Genomic DNA, 19838 nt, shown 5'->3' with positions numbered 1-19838 from the left:
CTGGCAGTTCATGTTCCAAAACAACATCAATACTAGTCGCCGGTGCGCGTAGGCGCAGCTTTCCGCCTGGGCTCCAGTGGAAATAGCCGAGCCCGATCGGCTCTGCTCTACTATGCAGGCAGCTCACACCTGTGCAGTAGAGCATACCCGATCGAGCTCAGCTTTTTCTACTGGTTAATAGCTAAATGTTAGAGGCTTGTCACAGCAGCATTCATCTACATGTCGTGATCCAATGGCGACCTCTAGTGCCAGGAGGCAGCATTAGAGGTCATCAATGCTGCTGTATGCTTACATACATGCTGTAACTTTGATTCCTGCAGTGAATATGTCTGATGCGATTGGTCTTTTAATGGTGTTAAGGTGGGCCATACACTCATTGCTGCCATATCTGCTACTCTTGGAGAGATTTCCCCACTTCCTGCCTGCACAGGAAGCTTTGAAATTCTCCCAGGCTTAGGACACAGGGCTTAAATTAAAAAAAAAAATTCAAGTTGGTTTCTATTTTTCCCCTGAATTTGGGCTTTAAAAGTTTCAACACCTTATATAGTTTGCATTGCTTTTCTTCCCTTTTTTTCCCTACCACAGAAAATGTATCACATTGAGTGACACAAATATCAAGTGTATACAAGGCTTCAATTATTGTTATTACTCATTTGAAAATAAATGACAGTTTAGTGATTGGGAAGAATACACATGGCTTGCACTCTAGCTTTTGCTGCTGCTTGTTTTGAGAAAGCCGATGCGTTATTGAGGCAACACTGCCATCTGGTGGTTGCAGACATTTTAGCGGTTCCAGCCCTAATTGGTAGCTTTTTGTAAATGAAATCTCGTAGCTTGCTATTTGGGGCAGCTATAACATATTTTCCATAAAAGTCACATTTTCTGTCGTTTTTCCTTTATTTCAGGGGCTGAGGAGTGTCGGAGGAACCGAGAGCCTCTTATCTGTCCTCTCTGCCGCTCCAAGTGGAGATCGCAGGACTTGTACAGGTAGGTGTATTATTATTATTATTTAGTATTTATATAGCGCCGACATATTACGCAGCGCTGTACAGTGTGTGTATATATATATATATATATATATATATATATATATATATATATATATATATATATATATATATATATATATATATATATATATATATATATCTATCTATCTTGTCACTAACTGTCCCTCAAGGAGCTCACAATCTAATCCCTACCATTACCATATGTCTATATTATGTAGTGTAAGTACTGTAGTAGTCTAGGGCCAATTTTAGGGGGAGCCAATCAACCTATCCGTATGTTTTTGGAATGTGGGAGGAAACCGGAGTGCCCGGAGGAAACCCACGCAGACACGGAGAGAACATACAAACTCTTTGCAGATAGTGCCCCGGCGGGGATTCGAACCAGGGACCCAGCGCTGCAAGGCGAGAGAGCTAACCACTACGCCACCGTGCTGTACAGTCTCTGGGCTATAGATGCATTTGTATATTGTAAATGTAGATTTACTGACTGAAGGACCGCTGTTGGGGAAAATTGTAAAATTCATACAAGTACATTTCTCGCACAGTAAAATGCATTATTATCAGGGCTGTGGAGTCGGTACAAAAATCTTCCGACTCCAACTCTGACTCAGACTCCTCAGTTTCTGAAACCACGACTCCAACTCAGGCTCCGGGTGCCCAAAATTGCCCCGACTCCGCGACTCAGACTACAACTCCACAGCCCTGATTATTATTTATTTATAAAGCGCCTACATATTCCATGGCGCTGTACAATGTAAGAAAACAAACAAGGGATACATAATGATACAGGCTAGATTCACAGTGGGACGTTGCGTTTTGATGCCACGTTAAAGTCGCACCGCAAGCTTACAACGCAACGCCCCCAAAAAGTGGCAACGTAGCGTTACCGTCGCATACAGCAGATACAGTGAAAAATACAGGCAATGAAAAGTATGCTTCCAAGTCATTACTGAGCATGTGCAAACAGTCCAACGCAGCTAATAACGTGTATAACGCACTGCATGCAGTACTTTTACTTAATGTGCAGCGTTGGACACCAACGCAACGTGTGCACTGTGAACAGGGCATTGATTTTTCATTGCAGTGAGTTATTCTGCGTTAAATGCTGTTTTAACGCGCAACTTTAACGTCCCACTGTGAACTTAGCCACAGACAACGATATACATCAAATATGGACACTGGTACAAAATACAGAACTGGTGATTATAATAGCGAATATAACATGACTAATGTGTGTAAATGTATAACATAGTGCAAGTTATTAAATGAATAACATTCTAAGACACAAAAGGGAGAGAGAGCCCTGCCCTTGCGACCTTACAATCTAAAGATAAATTACATTTATCCCATTACACTGTAAATTATATTTTCCCATGTTGCTGTCTCTTACAGTAAGAAGTAAAAGGCAGATAGATCTGAACATTTTTGGATTAGTCCATCTCCTCATGGTAGATTCTGAGCAAATGCCTTTATTCATTGCAAATTATCTATACAGATGCCGGCCACCTTCCCTACTCACTTGCACACTATTTTGGCATTTGGACTGAGCATTTGCCGTTCAGTAACTGCTTTTGTAAATAAATAACTCCGGAGATGGACTAGTTCAAAACGTGACGGTTCTGTTGGATTTTCACTATGTACCGTAACTGACAGCGCCATAACTCATTTTAAATGTTTTCAGTTTTTCACTCTTGTGGTCCTTTTAACACTTTGTACTGTAGGCCCCTGCCACACGAGTCACAGCACGCCTGAGAAAAATCGCTTATTTCTAGGCGTTTTCTGCTGCAACTGCTGTGTATGTGGAGAAACAGCCAGCTATAAATCTAACTTAAAGGGGAACTTCAGCCTAAACAAACATACTGTCATCCTGTTACATTAGTTATGTTAATTAGAATAGATAGGTAATAGAATCTCTTACCCACCCTGTTTTAAAAGAACAGGCAAATTTTTGTGATTCATGGAGGCTGCCATCTTTGTCATGGGGGCAGCCATCTTTTTGGTTGGAAGGAGGTGACAGGGAGCAGGAGACACAGTTCCAACTATCCTGTGTCCTGATCACCCCTCCCAGCTGCACACGCTAGGCTTCAAATGTCAAATTCAAAATGTAAAAAAAAAAAATTTCCACCAAAACAGCAGAACGAGAACATCATCAGAAATCCCATCATGCTTTCTGTGCAGCTAAAAATGAAGCTTGTATAAGAGAAGCAAAGTTCTGATGCTGTGAAACTGTTAAAGAAACACAAAGCCTTTTCAGTGCTGCTGAGTCGATTTTTAGTCCGGAGGTTCACTTTAATTGCAGTTTCAAGCTGAATCACCTGGTGGCTGGCTCTTCCTATAAAAAGTATTTATAGCAGAAAATTGTTGTGACTAAGCGTTTAGTAGCAGTGATTTTTTTTTTTCTCTGACCTTTTTACTAGTGCAGAAAACTCATTTCAAGTAATTTTAAGCAGATAACTTGTTTTACTTACATAACAGATGTATTGAACTGCCCCCGTTTTGCATTCAGTGAATTTTATGTAAGTAAATAAAGAGAAGTATGTTCCTGGCATTTGCCATTTTGGTTCCCTCTGACTGAAGCCAATACTTATCTAACTTGTGTAATTTCCTCCTAGAATCCTAGCTGGCTTGCTTTTGTAAACATGTGACCACAGCAAGATCAGATTTCAGCCTCCAGTCACACTGAACTGCCCTCAGCCAATCAGTGAGGAGCTGGAATGTGGGAGGGGTGATAAGCTTCCTTCTCTTTGGCAATGTACTGAATAGAGCCTGGCTGACAGATGAGATTTATTACAGCAGAAACATTTTGTAGTAGAGTACTTGCAATGCAGGGTAAGGCTGCAGGCTGCATAACAAAGAGAGCAGTAGGTAAATAGAATTTGATTTTGTGGCTGACAATCCTGCTTTAAAAGCCTTTCAGGGTGTAGTTTATAGTGCGGTGCTATTTTTCTTCTGTACATTGCTGTAAATTGTAATGTGCTCTGCAAAATGTTAATATCTTGACTGTAGCTGATGTACCGATATATACTAAGCACAATTTTTGCCTTTGCGCAGCCAAGATATTCCAACTCCTGTGGATTCTCCTCCGGTTCTTCGTGCCGCCCAACCACAGTCTCTGCAGCCGCAATCGCCTACTACTGCCGCCCAAAGACGCTCACAGGATTCCAATTTGAACCTTACCAATTATGGGGTTCAGCAGATCCCTGCTGCTTACAAAAGCATGGCTGAGCCATGGATTCAGGTAAGACCATCTAGACTCTTGAGTCACACATGAGTGAGTAGGGAGAAGATTTTGGCATGTAAAACTCTATTCTGAAACACAGATGCAGTCTGCAGGAAAGGGGGTTTAGCTTGCCCTAGCTGCTGCATTCCATCACTTTGATACTTCCTTGTTCGTTTCTGCCTGAATATGGAAGTATCGGACTGATGGAGTGGAATTCAGCAGTCGGAGGTGAGTTAATCCTCTCTGCCGCCGGCCACATCTGTTTCCGTTCTCGGTGGAAGAACTCTGTGTAACGTTTTGCATGCCGAAAGCTCATCCTTGTTAGTGAGCAAGTCTGAAAGAAAAACATACTTCAATATTATGTTTTGTAACTAGTGGTTTGCGCCACGCGGAAGATGAGGGTGACCTATGTTTTGCTTTTATTATTTGCCGAGGATCCTTCCTCACAAACAAAGGAAGTTCTATAGGGAGCTGTGTTGCCGGCTTGTGATGTAGCCTGTCATTTGCTCCTTCAGAGCCAGGAGGGGGTTGTCCATTGTGATCCATAAGTGAAGACTGGGAGAGACAGAGGCCAGTGAGTCCACCTCTGGCAGCCTTGTGATGGTAACTTAAAGTAGAACTCCACACAAAGTGGAACCTCTGAATTTTAATAGCTTTCAGATTCTATTTGGGAATAGATTTCAGTTTATTCCTGTCCACATGGCAGGATCACAGAGAACCAGAAGTATGGCTCAGGCTCATTAATGGGACAACCATAAAATTGTTTTATTAAAGAATGTAAAAACAGTTACCAGGTATGAGGTTTGGATGCACCAGAAGAGGGGGAGATTTCAGTCCCAGTGATGCCATTGGTAAGCTACACCATTGTATACCTAGAGTTGAGTTGTCAGGGTTGCTTGTAGCACACATACAACACTGGGAATTAGTGTTTTATCCTTGTAGCACTCATAGACATGCATTCTTAGAGGATCTGTAAAGAACAAAAATGCCCCTGGAGGTTGCCTGCGCAGTAGAGTGGACCTGACTGAGATCGGCTATTTCCGCCTACTTGAGCGGAGAGCCGCAACCGCGCGTCCGCTGAGAAAGGTAAATATTGCACAGCCTGACAAATTGTCGGCTGTGCATTCAGAGGGGCCCTGCGAGACCGTCGTGGGATGGAGGACGACGGGGGAAGCCTCGATAGGATCCTGAGGCTCCCCCCCCCGTACATAGGTGAGTATCCCCAGGGGCATTTTTTTTTCCCGTACAGTCTCTCTTTAAGGTGCCTACACACCTTTGATGGATTTTGCCCGTCGGGAATTGGGCGACAGTTCCCAATGGGGAATTGCCCGTTCTCCTTGGGCGACAACACTGGGCCAGGCTGCACAGACGCGAGTCAGCTGTGACACGCGGTGTTGCTATGCAGGGAGGTGGAGGGACAACAGAGTGAGCGCAAGCATGATGTCAAGCAGGGGGCGGCGTAGACGATGAGATCTGCCGTCGCAGGGGGAGAGTCCATCGGGCAGATCCAATTGGGTTTTGGGGGTCGTGAGCCACTGTCACACGCTTGATTATTGGCTGAGGTTGTTGTTACTGGCCTCCTCAGCCAACTTTAGTCAAATCTGTGTACAAGCCTTTAGAAATGTAGCGTGCAGGTATACAGAACAGACAGGTCATCGTTCAGGGCCAATCTGAGAAAGATTTCACGGTTGCTTTGTGTGGAAGGCTATCCTGAAACTTGCTCAGCTGCTTTATTATATGGCCTTGAATCAGACCTGAGATTCCAGTCCAGGAGCAAGTAGTGTGAATTCTCACAGCCTCTCTCTTTTTCCCCTCATTTCAGGTGTTTGGAATGGAGCTGGTAGGCTGCTTATTCTCTCGGAACTGGAATATCAGAGAAATGGCTCTCAGACGTCTGTCACATGATGTCAGCGGGGCCCTGCTGTTGGCGAATGGTGAAAGCACTGGAATCTCTGGCACTGGCGGTACCCCCAACGCCTCCACCCCTCATTCTGCCAGTGGCTCATCTCAGTCCAATATCTCAGGGGACGTTGTTGTGGAGGCCTGCTGTAGCGTGCTCTCTATGGTGTGTGCCGACCCGGTCTACAAAGTCTACGTCGCTGCTTTAGTAAGTCTGCTAGTTTAATGAGTACCTGTGAGCAAAAACATAAAGGTAGATACTACAGTAGAGGAGAGCAGGGATGGGCTTCCGAGTAGTGATCTTCTCAAATTCAGATGAAGATTACTCCACCTGTGACCGCGGGATGTGGGTGGTGTTATCTTACCCAGAAGTCCGTGGATCCTATGCGTGTCATTGCGTGTCATACGTCGCCTATGGGACGCGTTACACCACTCATTACCGCACGTCACACTTCTGCCGGAAGGAGGACGTGCCGTAGTGAGTGGAGGAACGCATCCATAGTATGACCACAATGACACACACAGGATCCACGGACTCCTGGGTAAGTTAACCCCTTCCATCCCACGGTCACAGGTGTAGTAATTCATCTTCATTAGAATTCCGAATTCGAGTACATCACTACTCGGAAGACCATTCTGGAGGGAGAGCTTCTGGATAACTCCAAAGGCTCCCCCAATCCTCCTCAACCCCATCATTCCAACACTGCGACCCTCTGATTATATTCCTTTGTCAAATATGTTCTCGTGACCATGCTCCCATCCTTGTACAATCGCGGCTCATAGATTAACAGGAGCACAGCCCTGAAGAATAGTTTCCCGGGTTTTTATCTGGGAACTTGGCATATGTGAGTTCTGTTCTGAATCACCCATGCCCAGTAAAAGGAAGCAACTTCTTTCACTGGGCATGCAAAGTTTGGAACTGAAGTTTAGGCATGACCAGTTCAAATGGACTTGTTCATAGACTGGTTATTCCTTAATGCTATGAAAAAAGTGGGTGGGGGGGGGGGTTGATTGGAGGGATCCTAAAGACAATGAGCAGAGCAGCTGGAAAACTTTCTGAAGTACATTCCCTGGCCTACCATGATTTTAATTCTAAAATTTCACAATACTTCAGGTTTCCTTTAACCATTTCAGCCGCCCAGACGTGAAGCTCACGTCCGGGCGGCTGCTGTGCTGCGCTCCCGCTGTTCGGCGCGCTCCTGCGGGTGCGCCCCCGTGGTGTCCGCCACTAGCCCTGGGATCAGTGAAAGGGAACATGGTTCCCGATCACCGATCCCTGTCCCCCGCAGAAAAAACGAAGTGCTCACCCGTGAGGCTTCACTTCTTCTGCCCGGAACAATTTCCGCATCCCCCTTGTACTTCCGCTTATCAAGAAGTACAAGGAGGGAAAACGAAGGTGGCCATCTTGTGGCCAAATAATAAAACTACATCTACACATTTTTACATTAGACTACACACATTTTACAATATTAAAAATGCCCTGTTTATGTCCCACACCAAAATATTACCCAAATACATTTTTTTATGAAAAAAAAAGAAAAAAATATAATTTAAAAAAAGAACATAAATAGTTAACTAAGGGTCTGAACTTTTTAAATATGCATTTGAAGCTTGTAAATAGTGATGGACGCAACAAGGAAACAATGCACCTTTATTTCTAAATAAAATATTGGCGCCATACATTGTGATAGGGACAAAATTTAAATGGTATAATAACCGAGACATACGGGCAAATAAAATTCATAGGTTTTAATTATGGCAGCTTGGATTATTTTAAAGCTATAATGGCTGAAAACAGAAATGACGAATTTTTTTCCTTATTAATCCTGTTAAAATGCATTTATAAATAAATAATTCTTAGCAAAATGTACCACCCAAAGAAAGCCTAATTAGTGGCGGAAAAAACAAGATATAGATCAATTGTAATAAGTAGTGATAAAGTTATTAGCGAATGAATGGGAGGTGAAAATTGCTCTGATGCAGAAGGTGAAAAATCCCCGCGGGCTGAAATGGTTAAAGGACAACTGAAGTAAGAGGTATATGGAGGCTGCCATATTAATTTCCTTTTAAATAATACCAGTTGCCTGTCAGCCCTGCTGATCTATTTGGCTGCAGTAGTGTTTGAATAATGCCAGAAACAAGCATGCAGGTAATCTGTCAGATCTGACAATGTCAGAAACTCCTGATCTGCATATGCTTGTTCAGGGTCTATGGCTAAACGGATTAGAGGATCAGCAGGATAGCCAGGCAACTGGTATTGTTTAAAAGGAAATAAATATGGCAGCCTCCATATACATTTCACTTCAGTTGCCCTTTAAAGTGAACCAGAGACGAAGCACCCTCATGTATTTTACCATATATATCAGTGGGAACATTAGAGAAAACGCCTACCTTGCTCTCTGTTTCATTCTGCACAGCTTGCTTCTAATCAGCCCTGATAAAATCCCGGGATCAGTCTGGCTTTGCTAAGAAATATTTATAGCTGTCTGTGTTCTCTCGTGTCTTTTCCAGTCCAAGCCTGCCCCCTGCTGGCTCTGCTCAGGAATCATAGCTGAGTCATTATAGCAAAGCCAGACTGAATGAGAATTATGGCTTATGTGATGCTCGGACAGTAATTTGGACACGGTCAAGACTGAGTGCAAATGACTGTGAAAACAGCATATTTCGGGAACAGCTGCCAGCCAGATTGCATATTTCCCTCACTAACCATAGCAACTAGGAGGGACATAATAATTGATGCCGACAGGACTTTATCAGCTTTACCCTGCTCCCAAATTTCCCGGTGGCTTAATTATAGGTATGCCTTGAGGTAGGGTTATTCACAACTGGAAATAAAAACGCAAGCAAACATCCTCTTTCATAAAGGGGTACATGATGTAATTCAGATAAACACCTGTTTTAGAACACATTGCATCCAGTTAATTCTCTGTTTTTCCCTTGGCTATATGGTGAATTGAATTAAAAGAGGTGTTTTTTTTTTTTTTTTATGTTCTCAGAAAACCTTACGAGCCATGCTGGTCTACACTCCATGCCATACGACAGCTGAACGGAAGAAGCTGCAAACACTTCTGAACCCAGTTGTGGAGACCATCTTGGTTAAATGTGCCGATGCCAACAGGTAACCCTATAGGAGAGTTGTCAATTGTGTTGTTAATGGAAACCATGCCTGTTATTAACCTTTGTTTGTCTCCTGCAGTCGGACAAGCCAGCTTTCCGTGTCCACATTGCTGGAACTATGCAAAGGGCAAACAGGAGAATTAGCTGTGGGCAGAGAGATCTTCAAATCTGGTTAGTAGACCTGAGCACTGTATTTGAATAATAAACCAAATTAACCTTCCACTAGGGGAGGTTTCCGTAAATATGATATATTGTAGATCAAAGTGGTTATTCTTAGTTCTCATTGAGAAGTTATTCTGTCAGTGATCAGGTCGGCTGTTGTGCTCGGACTAATGCATGTGTCATATTGTGATAGGCCTGACGGCACCACAGAGGTAGATGTCATGCTGACTCCAGAGGAGCTTACAATCTAATCCTACCTCTCAGTAACACTCTAATGTCCCCACGTATTTTAAAGTAAACCTGAGACTCCAGGGGGGGGGGGGGGCATACTTACCAGGGGCTACCTCCAGCTCCCTCCCTCCCTGGCCTTCCGCACTGTGGGGTTAGACCGCTACTTGTCTGGGCGTGCGCGGCCCAGAGCGTTCTGCACCTTCTTGCCCCGACTGGGGGATTTTACGGTGCCAATTGCAGACTATGCAGACCGCGCAGAAGGATGGCAAGAGAGCGATTGGCCTGGAGGGGGCTGGAGGAAGCCCCAGGTATGTATATTCCCCTTCCCCCCCCCCCCCCCCCCCCTCATCTAAGGTACCGTTTAAGGCAATTTATTAGATTTCTGTTTTATGGAAAGGGAGCAACTGAGTCACCCCTGCAAATACATGAGAACATACAGACTCTGTGCTGGTAGTGTTCTGGCTCTGTTTTTAGCCTGGAACTTCAGTGCTGGCAGGCAACATTGCTGTCTGGGATGCCACCCATATCGGTGGCACAACTTTAGTTTTAAAGTGACCTGATCACTGAATCTCCTCATAAGTGTGGGGGAGCATCACTACTTAGTTCCTCTGGCCTTTGACCTGTACGGGATTCGCCATCTTCTCCACACGATCGGCAACATCTGTAGGATTTTGAAGCTCCTTGCAGGCCTTGCTGTTTTTTTTTTTTTTTTTTTTTTTTTAGGTTGGTGTTTTTAATGCTTTGTGATTTATGAATAGTCTTTGCAGCTCCCGTTATTCTAACCTGTGCCTGTCTGCTCTCATTCAGGATCCATCGGCATTGGTGGGGTTGAATATGTCTTGAACTGTATCTTGGCCAACCAGACAGAGGCCAACAACTGGCAAGCGCTGCTGGGCCGCTTGTGTCTCATTGACCGGCTCTTGTTGGAGTTTCCTGCTGAGTTTTATCCTCACATCATCAGTGGAGAGGTCTTACAGGCGGATGCAGCAGTAGAAAGGTATTGAGGAGCTACTGTGTACTTCCATGAAACACTCAAGTGAATATGATCAGTGTTGAATTCTAGGAGGGGTGTGCTAGTGTTGGGCATAAGGAGGGAGAGTTAGTGTGAGAATGGGTGCCGGGTAAGTCGATAGGAAAATATCAATAAGAACAGGTTACCGATATTCTCACAATTGGCATCTCTCGGCGGTGGCGCTATACCGTGTGGATCAGGTCATTTGGGTGCGGTTATTGGCAGGCATATACCTTTTAATTATCAAAAGGAGGGGTCTGCACACAGACGTTCGTCAGGAACAGTGCCAATTTATTGTACCATCGCACATGTATAGACATCTGACTGTCCCCCGACTCGTGTCAGGACCAATCCAGTGCCCTTTGTCAAGGCTAGGGCAGACAAACTTACAAAACCACAAATTTCTGTCTGCCCTAGCCTTGACAAAGGGGATGGGATTGGCCCCAAAACGATTGACTTTACTGTCAGATGTCTGTACGTTTTTGATGTCTAGTTTATTTGCTCCCATCTCGAGTGCCCTGTAAACGTGACTCTGTTCCTCTCTCCCTCAGGTATAGGAATTTGCTCTCCTTGCTGAACTTCGCTTTGCAATCCATTGACAACTCCCATTCGATGGTGGGCAAACTATCCCGCAGAGTGTTCCTAAGCGCGGCCAGGATGGTAGCCCGAGTCCCTCATGTGTACGTCAAGCTGTTGGACATGTTGAGCGCTACCAGCTCGACACATTACAGCCGCATGAGAAGACGTCTGATGGCCATCGCTGAGGAAATGGACATCATGGAGGTGATTCAGCAAGGCCTTGAGGACAGTCACGCCTTTGAACACCGCAGGGAAGCGTTTGTACAGCCCTCAGCACCAGCCAATTCTCCCGTGACTTCACAGAGTAATTCCCCAGATCACACTATGCAGCTATCAGGGAAAGTGGGGATTGACCCTTGTGTCTCGAAACCTGCTTCCAGCCCCGAGGACTTGAATAAGGCACTGGAGGCGATCTCCTTAGGACTCCCACTATCCACTGTAACCACAGAACAACCAAAGCCTGCCATCCAGACTAAACGCAGACCACTAAGCCAATGCTTGAACTCTCCCTCATCTTCTCAACCTCATTCCTTTTTCCAGACGTTGCCTTCCCCTTCCTCCGCCCCGTCTGTGCCAGCTGGCCCTGTCGCAGATGTCGCCAAACCCAATCCTCAGGGGTTTACTCCCTGCAAATTGTCATCCGCTTCCCCTCAGACTCAGAGGAAGTTCTCCCTGCAGATCCAGAAGCACTGTTCAGGAAGTAAAGAGCCTGAAAAACTGTCTCCTGTTTTCACTCAAGCTAGGCCATTGCCATCTCATCAGATACACAGGCCAAAGCCGTCTCGGCCTATAGTGAGTGACCTGGGGAAACCAGGGGACTCCCCAAAAGGTAATATGACTCTTGAACTTAATGTTTCCCACAGTGAAAATGGTGGCAGTGGTACTAATGCCGTCATACCCAGTGATGACACTGTGTTTACTCCTGTGGAAGAGAAGGGTCGGCTGGATGCCAACACAGAGCTCAATTCTAGCATGGAGGACCTCTTGGAGGCCTCCATACCAGTTTGTGAAAGCACGGTGACCTTCAAGTCCGAGGTAGCTGTGCTGTCTCCTGAGCGGGCAGAGGTGGACAACACCTACAAAGAGGATGTCAGCCACAATCAGAAGTGCAAGGAGAAGATGGAGGCTGAGGAGGAGGAAGCGCTGGCTGTCGTTCTCGCCATGTCCGCCTCTCAGGATGCTCTGCCTGTCATACCCCAGCTGCAGGTGGAGAATGGAGAGGACATCATTATCATCCAGCAGGATGTAAGTCAAGCAATCTGCATGTTTACTGTGAGTTTATGCATGTGCAGTAGAGTCTTAGTAAACTCTGATATAGTAAACCTCTGGTTATAGTAAACTCCAGGTCCCGACCATGCGCCTATATAAATATACAATGTGACTGATCCTGATATAGTAAACTTCTGCTACAGTAAAGCTTTGCCTTCTGGTTTACCTTTTAGTAGCCAGGAAATGGCATCACATTTGATTGCAACTGTGGAGGGGCGGAGACTACCGGGCTACAAGTAGCTGTGTTCACAAGTATAAGTAAAAACGTAAAAGCTAATGCAAGCTTAAAGTGAACCAAACACTATTTTTGGTACCCAGGGCATCTCAATAGCACATGAAAAATGCATGCCAACAATAGGTCTCATTATTAAAATAAACTTCAATTTTACCTTTTTATATTACATTCAAAGTTTAGCACTAAAGTTTTATTAGCCTACTTCAGCAGGCCTGCCCGCCTGACCCCGTCCACAGAGATTTCATGCAGCTAATTGTTTTATTGTACTCATTAGCAAGAAATAAACCATACCATTCATCAACGGAGGGAGTGGTTAATTAGGACAATTTCTTCTATAGCTTAAATAGAGGGAAAATGTGAAGATGGCTTGCTGATGGCATCTGTGACTTCTGTAAATAAGGAAGGGGAGGGGGAACATGGCAGCTCCTACAGCTGTTAAAAGCCAGGAGAAATTCCAGTGAAAGAAAGGGTGTTTAGTTCCCTTTTAAAGAACACCTGACGTGAGAGGGATATGGAGGCTGCCATATTCATTTCCTTTTAAACCATGCAAATTGCCTGGCAGTCCTGCTGATCCTCTGCCTCTAAATACGTTTAGCCATAGACCCTGAACAAGCATGCAGATCAGATGTTTGACTGAAGTCTGACTGGATTTTCTGCATGCTTTATTTCAAGTGCATGAGTCAGACACCACCGATGTCACAAATATCAGCTGGATAGCCAGGCAACTGGTATTGTTTAAAAGGAAACAAATATGGCAGACTCGATATCCCACTCAGGTCAGGTGCCCTTTAATTCAAAGACAATCAATGCTTTGGGCTGGGACCGCATTGCTATTGCCTAATTCTGTAAGTCCTCATTGGTACACACAGCACCTAGTTGAACTCTGTGGAAGCTAGGACTGCCAGAACTAGGCCTGATTGCCAGGTAGTCCTGTTTGAAAGGTTTTGATGGGCTGCCGGTCAGGAGAGTAGGCCGTACTCCCAATTACCTATTTAAAATGGCAGTGGGGTGGGTGAATAATGCAAAGCAATACTGAATTTGGCAGCAGTGTGTGTGTGTGTGTGTGTGTGTGTGTGTGTGTTTTTTCTTTTTTTTCTTCCAATATTAGATTAAAATGGGTTTTATTTTGAAACAGAACGGCCCTGAAGGATCAAACTGCCCACAGCAGTTATAATGCAACAGGCTAGTTTGAAATTGTACCAGCCAAAATCAGGTGGGCTATCTGCCCACAGTGTGCAACCAAATTTGCATCCGCTCGGAAAAATGTGCAATTCATTGAAGATCTGTAGGATGACGAGTTGTTGTAGGTGCCATATGAGTGGCTTGCAAGCTGTTAATAAAAAATGACCCGACTGAAATACAGAGCCAGTCAGTCTCGTTTTGAAAGTGAAATTTTGCAATCAAAAACCTTAAAGGGATACTGTAGGGGGGGTCGGGGGGAAAATGAGCTGAACTTACCCGGGGCTTCTAATGGTCCCCCGCAGACATCCTGTGTTGGCGCAGCCACTCACCGATGCTCCGTCCCCGCCTCCGGTTCACTTCTAGAATTTCAGACTTTAAAGTCTGAAAACCACTGCGCCTGCGCTGCCGTGTCCTCGATCCCGCTGATGTCACCAGGAGTGTACTGTGCAGTCGCAGACCATACTGGGCCTGTGCAGTACGCTCCTGGTGACCTCAACGGAATCGAGGACACGGCAGCGCAGGCACAGTGGTTTTCAGACTTTACAGTCTGAAATTCCAGAAGTGAACCGGAGGCGGGGCCGGAGCATCGGTGAATGGCTGCGCGGGCACAGGATGTCTGCGGGGGGACCATTAGAAGCCCCGGGTAAGTTCAACCCATTTTCCCCCAACCCCCCTACAGTATCCCTTTAAGCAATAATATAATCCTAGATCATTGGCCTCTATTCATAAAGCATTCCCGCATGCTTTAATGCTCAAAACAGCTGACTTTACCGACCACTTAGCAAAATGTCCATTCCTAAAAGCTGTTACCACATGAAAAGCTGACATTCCCAAGCAGAGCGATAAATTACCACCTTATGTGGTGATTATCACAACACGTCACTACATGTCAATTCATACAGATTGAAGCAGGCGGAATGGGAACGGAGAATACCGGCTGTTTAGAAAAGGAGATAAGCCAGCGATAACAGGCAAGCTAATGGAGACAGACCTCCCCCAGGCAGCTGCAGTGAGAGCAGTGTCTTTCCAGTCCCCACCATCATTGGGAGTGCTGAACTCTCTTAGTGTTAATCTAATAGGCATGTGGTCCAGTAACGATCACAGAAGATGTTCTCTGCTGTAGACCGTATGGTTAACCTGCTGCCATCTCTCATCAGACTCCAGAGACTCTGCCTGGACATACCAAAGCAAAAAATCACTATCGGGAAGAAGCCGAATGGCTGAAAGGCCAGCAGATTGGTTTGGGAGCCTTCTCTTCTTGCTATCAAGCTCAGGATGTTGGAACCGGCACATTAATGGCAGTCAAACAGGTGAGAGAATCTGCATTTAAAAAATGATGAAACCTTTGTAAAGCACTTTTCTCTCGAAGGACCCAAAGCGCATAAGCAGGTCTCAGATCAGTAAATAGTGATGTGTACAGGGGAAAAGTCATGTGATCATAAATGCCAGACTAATCAGGTGGCTTTTCAGTTTTGCTTTAAACATGTCCAGAGTTGGAGCTGTCTTGATTACGTATGGCAAGGCATTCCACAGGGTAGGGGCAGCATGACCGATAGCTCTGGTTCCAAAGGTTTTTAGTTGAACTCCGGGCGTGGTCAAGTTATTGGATCCTTTTTATCTGAGGTTGTGGGAGGTGTGACGCAGTTGCAACAAATCCTTCAGGTATCCGAGGCCTGGGTTGTGTAGGGATTTGAATGTTAGCATGACAGTTTTGAAAAGGATTCTCCATTTTATGGGTAGCCAGTGTAATGAGCAAAGGATTGGTGTTATGTGGCAATGGTGGGGTTGGCTTGTTAACAGTCTTGCGGCAGCATTCTTTACTAGTTGCAGGTGGTGCAGGTCTTTACTTGGAAGACCTGCATAGAGGGCATTGCAATAGTCCAGCTGTTACACAATTGGGGTTGGTTCACACTTGCAGAAAACAGATCAATTTTTCACGATTTTTTGCTTTTGTAGCACGTTTCCAGTATGTTTAAATGTATGGCAAAAACGAGTACCTCCTTTATGGGTGTTCCTACTATGAAACCTTCTGTCCCCACCCTTAAAGGGACTCCGAGCTCAAAATAAAAACAAAATTTGTACTCACCTGGGGCTGTCTGCAGCCCAGTATAGGTCGGGAGGTCCCACGGCGTCCATCTGGCACCTTCTCTCAGGGCCTGGCCAGAAATCGTGCATGCGCCGTACTGTCACGCCGGCCGCCATGATGACGCGAGGCGGCAGTCGTGGTGATGACTGACGTTTCAGGAAGAAGGAGCCCGACACTCTGGCCCAGTGTTGCCGTGAGCCGCCGGGGAGCCATTTCTGGCCAGGCCCAGGGAGAAGAGCCAGATGGATGGCGTGGGACCTCCCGACCTACGGTGGGCTGCCGAAAGCCCCAGGTGAGTACAGATTTCGTTTTTATTTTAAGCTCGGAGTCCCTTTAACTGTTATGTGACTGCAACAGAGCAGAATCTAGGTATTTTGGTTCCTTTGTCACACCATGGTTGGTATTCCGCATCCAGTTATTAAAATGCTTGGCTGCACATTAATCAAAGAAAAATGGGGCAAAAGGGGGCTATTTGTGACTTTAGTCATATCAGTCCTTTCCATACTATAGAAAATGTAGTTGATATCTTCACCAGGATACCCTAAAAGTGGCCATACAGCTACCGATTTTGTGGCCCGAGTGACCATCCGATTCTATACAGTTTTTTGAACCGGATTAAAATTGGTGCCTTAATTTTCTGTATGAGCTCAGCAACAGATCCCTCTCTGATCTGATTCATCTGTCTCATGGTCAGTCTGCTTCTTTGTCAGATGTATGGACACCTTAAAGGGGAACTGAAGAGAGAGGTATATGGAGGCTGTCATGCTTATTTCCTTTTAATCAATACCAGTTGCCTGGCAGCCCTGCTGGTCTATTTCTCTGCAGTAGTATCTGATTAAAACCAGAAACAAGCATGCAGCTAGTCTTGTCAGATCAGACTTATAAGTCTGAACCACTGAAACACCTGATCTGCTGCATGCTTGTTCAGGGGCTATGGCTAATAGTATTAGAGGCAGAGGATCAGCAGGGCTGCCAGGCAACTGGTATTGTCTAAAAGGAAATAAACATGACAGCCTCCATATACCTCTCTCTTCAGTTCCCCTTTAAAGGATACGCCCAGGCACACACAAAAAAAATTAAAATCAACTCACCTGGGGCTTCCTCCGGCCCCTGGAAGCCGTCCTGTGCCCTCGCCACAGCTCCGGTGGCTCCTGGTCTACTCCGCTGCAGAAGCCGACCTGGCAAGGTTGGCTTCTTGTGCGCTCCACCGCACTGGTCACGTGGTCTGGTCGACGTCATCAGGACGGTACTGCACAGGCGCAGTAATTCTGCGCCTGCGCAGTTCCGTCCTGGTGACATCGGCCAGACCACGTGACCCATGCAGTGGAGCGCACAAGAAGCTGACCCGGAAGCCAACCTGGCGACTTCTGCAGCAGAGAAGAACGAGAGCCTCCGGAGCTGCGGCGAGGGCACAGGTCGGCTGCCTGGGGCTGGAGGAAGCACCAGGTGTGTGGATTTAATTTTTTTTTATTTTTTTGTGCCTGGACGTATCCTTTAACCATTTAATGGCGTTGTAACGTATTAAAACGTCATGCATTACCCTGTTAATGGCAACATGACGTTTTAATACGTCGCGCGGTCCCGGTGCTGCTCCGCACGTGTGCGCGCCGCAACCGCCGCCGTTTTCGCCGGGTTTCCGCGTTGAGCGATTGGGGAAGTGGACCGAAACGGTCCTCTACCCAGTCGCAATGCCTGGAGTGAATGGACGTGACCGCGAACAGTGGCTGCATCCATTCATAAAACAGGAAGCCGTCACAAAGTATTTAAGTGTACAAAAAAAAAAGCGAACATTTCCTATATCGGGAAAATGCTCACCAGTGCCAACTTGTGGCGAAAAAGTAAATTTACACCTACAGGCACATATATACTTAACCAACACTAATAAAATAAATAACTCATTACCAAAGCCCATACAAACCCCTCAAAAATAAATAGCTGCCTTAGGGGCTCAGCTTTTTAATCTATATTTTATGATGGGAAATTACTTTTACTTTATATAGGGGCTTGTAATTGTGGACCAGACAAAAGACAGACAAAAGACAAACAAAACAGAAAAATAACACCTATATTTCAAAATAATATATTGTCGCCATACATTGTGATAGGGACATAATTTAAACTGTTTAATAATCGTGACAACTGGGCAAATAAAATGTGTCTGTTTTATCCACAGTAGAACGTTTAATTTTAAAACTATAGAGGCCGAAAACTGAGAAATGATTTTTTTTCCATTATTTTCTTATTTTTCCCTTAAAACACATTTTAGAATAAAATAATTCTTAGCAAAATGTACTACCCACAGAAAGCCTAATTGGTGGCGGAAAAAACGAGGTATAGTTAATTTTTCTTGTGATAAGTAGTAATAAAGTTATTAGGGAGTAAAATGGAGGAGTACTGACGGGCGAAAATTACTCTGGTCCGTTAGGGTAAAAACCCTTGGGGGTGAACTGGTTAAGGCAGCAACATCCCATGTTCTGTGACCTCCCTCTAGTGTTCGGATGTAAGTATGCAGCCGTGTATTGTGCAGTAATTGCTGTCTGCTCTGTTCCAGGTGACCTATGTGAGGAACACATCCAGCGAGCAGGGAGAAGTGGTGGAGGCTCTGCGGGAGGAGATCAGGATGATGAACCACCTCTGTCACCCCAATATTATAAGGATGCTGGGGGCCACTTGTGAGAAGAACAATTACAACCTGTTTGTGGAATGGATGGCAGGTAAGAGAAGAGCCTTTGCATTGATTGTCTGCACAGTGTGCCTCCTTCTCCTCTAACACAAGTTGTGTCCTCACAGGAGGATCTGTGGCTCATCTACTCAGCAAATACGGAGCCTTCAAGGAATCGGTCATCATCAACTATACAGAGCAGCTACTGCGGGGTCTCTCCTACCTGCACGAGAACCAGATCATTCACAGAGATGTGAAAGGTGAGGCAACCTCTTTACATTGGTTCCACCCACTGACTAAAAAACCTGTCCTACCTAATCATGCCTTCTGCGTGGGCCGAATACTGCTGCAGATGTACGGTGCCACCTGCTAGTATTGTACTGTATATGTGGCTATCTCTAGCCCTGTTATTGGGAAGATTAATTGTTCTTCATATTTTCCATACATATTTACCAAGGGAATCTGAAATAAAAAAAAAAAATTCCCCCGGGGAGGGGTACTTCGGGAGGGAGCATTTACCTCCAGCGGAATAGCAGGCCCGATGGTATCCACTCCACTGCGCCGGTGCATATGGCTCGCGCCTGTGCATATAGCAGATCAGATCGAGGGCAGCTATCTCCGCTAGAGCCAAAGTGGAGAGCCGCTACCGTGTGCACGTCGACAAGTAATCAACTGGGGATCCCTGTGCTGGATCTCCTCTTCTGAGAAGGAAGGGGTAAAGCCTCTTTAGGATCCAGAGGCTTCCTCCTCCCATGGTAAGTACACTCCCGGGGATCTTTTCGTTACAGATTCTCTTTGATTCACTTTTCTGACTTTTCAGTCAGTCTGCAGCAAACCTGGTTTGGGAGCTGTTGAGTTCATGTCAGCCCTTGCATATCCCTCTGTGTCATTGTGTAGAGTTGGGGTTGGTTACACTAATGCTGGCAATACTCCATGAGATTTTTTTTGTGACAGATAGATGGTTCGCTAAAAAATTTCCAACAGGTCCGATCTGATTTTCTGATTTTTTTTTTTTTTCATAGACGTTAATGGAAATTGATCAGAAAAACAATTCGAAAATTGAACGAACAGTAAATCTGCTGAAAAATCTTACTGTGTATTCCCAGCATATTTCATCACTGTTGTCACACAATAGTTCATTGAGCGTGAGCCCAGGCAAGAAGCTGCAGCTCTG

General features: G+C 45.4%; 1 protein-coding gene across 1 annotated transcript in view; it reads left to right on the top strand.

Annotated features, from left to right (window-relative positions):
• Positions 1-19838, top strand: part of MAP3K1 (mitogen-activated protein kinase kinase kinase 1) — a 126336-nt gene that overhangs the window by 101349 nt on the left and 5149 nt on the right. The window contains exons 8-17 of the mRNA XM_068264882.1: positions 906-987; positions 4062-4248; positions 6053-6337; positions 9126-9247; positions 9326-9417; positions 10447-10636; positions 11203-12475; positions 15074-15226; positions 18554-18716; positions 18793-18924. Of these exons, the coding sequence (XP_068120983.1) occupies positions 906-987; positions 4062-4248; positions 6053-6337; positions 9126-9247; positions 9326-9417; positions 10447-10636; positions 11203-12475; positions 15074-15226; positions 18554-18716; positions 18793-18924 (2679 nt within the window). The remainder of the gene's footprint in view (positions 1-905; positions 988-4061; positions 4249-6052; positions 6338-9125; positions 9248-9325; positions 9418-10446; positions 10637-11202; positions 12476-15073; positions 15227-18553; positions 18717-18792; positions 18925-19838) is intronic.

This window comes from Hyperolius riggenbachi, chromosome 1 (genome assembly GCF_040937935.1).
Source record: "Hyperolius riggenbachi isolate aHypRig1 chromosome 1, aHypRig1.pri, whole genome shotgun sequence".
NCBI lineage: Eukaryota > Metazoa > Chordata > Amphibia > Anura > Hyperoliidae > Hyperolius > Hyperolius riggenbachi.
The sequence above is the reverse complement of the archived record's forward strand: the minus strand, read 5'-3'. Positions and strand labels throughout refer to the sequence as shown.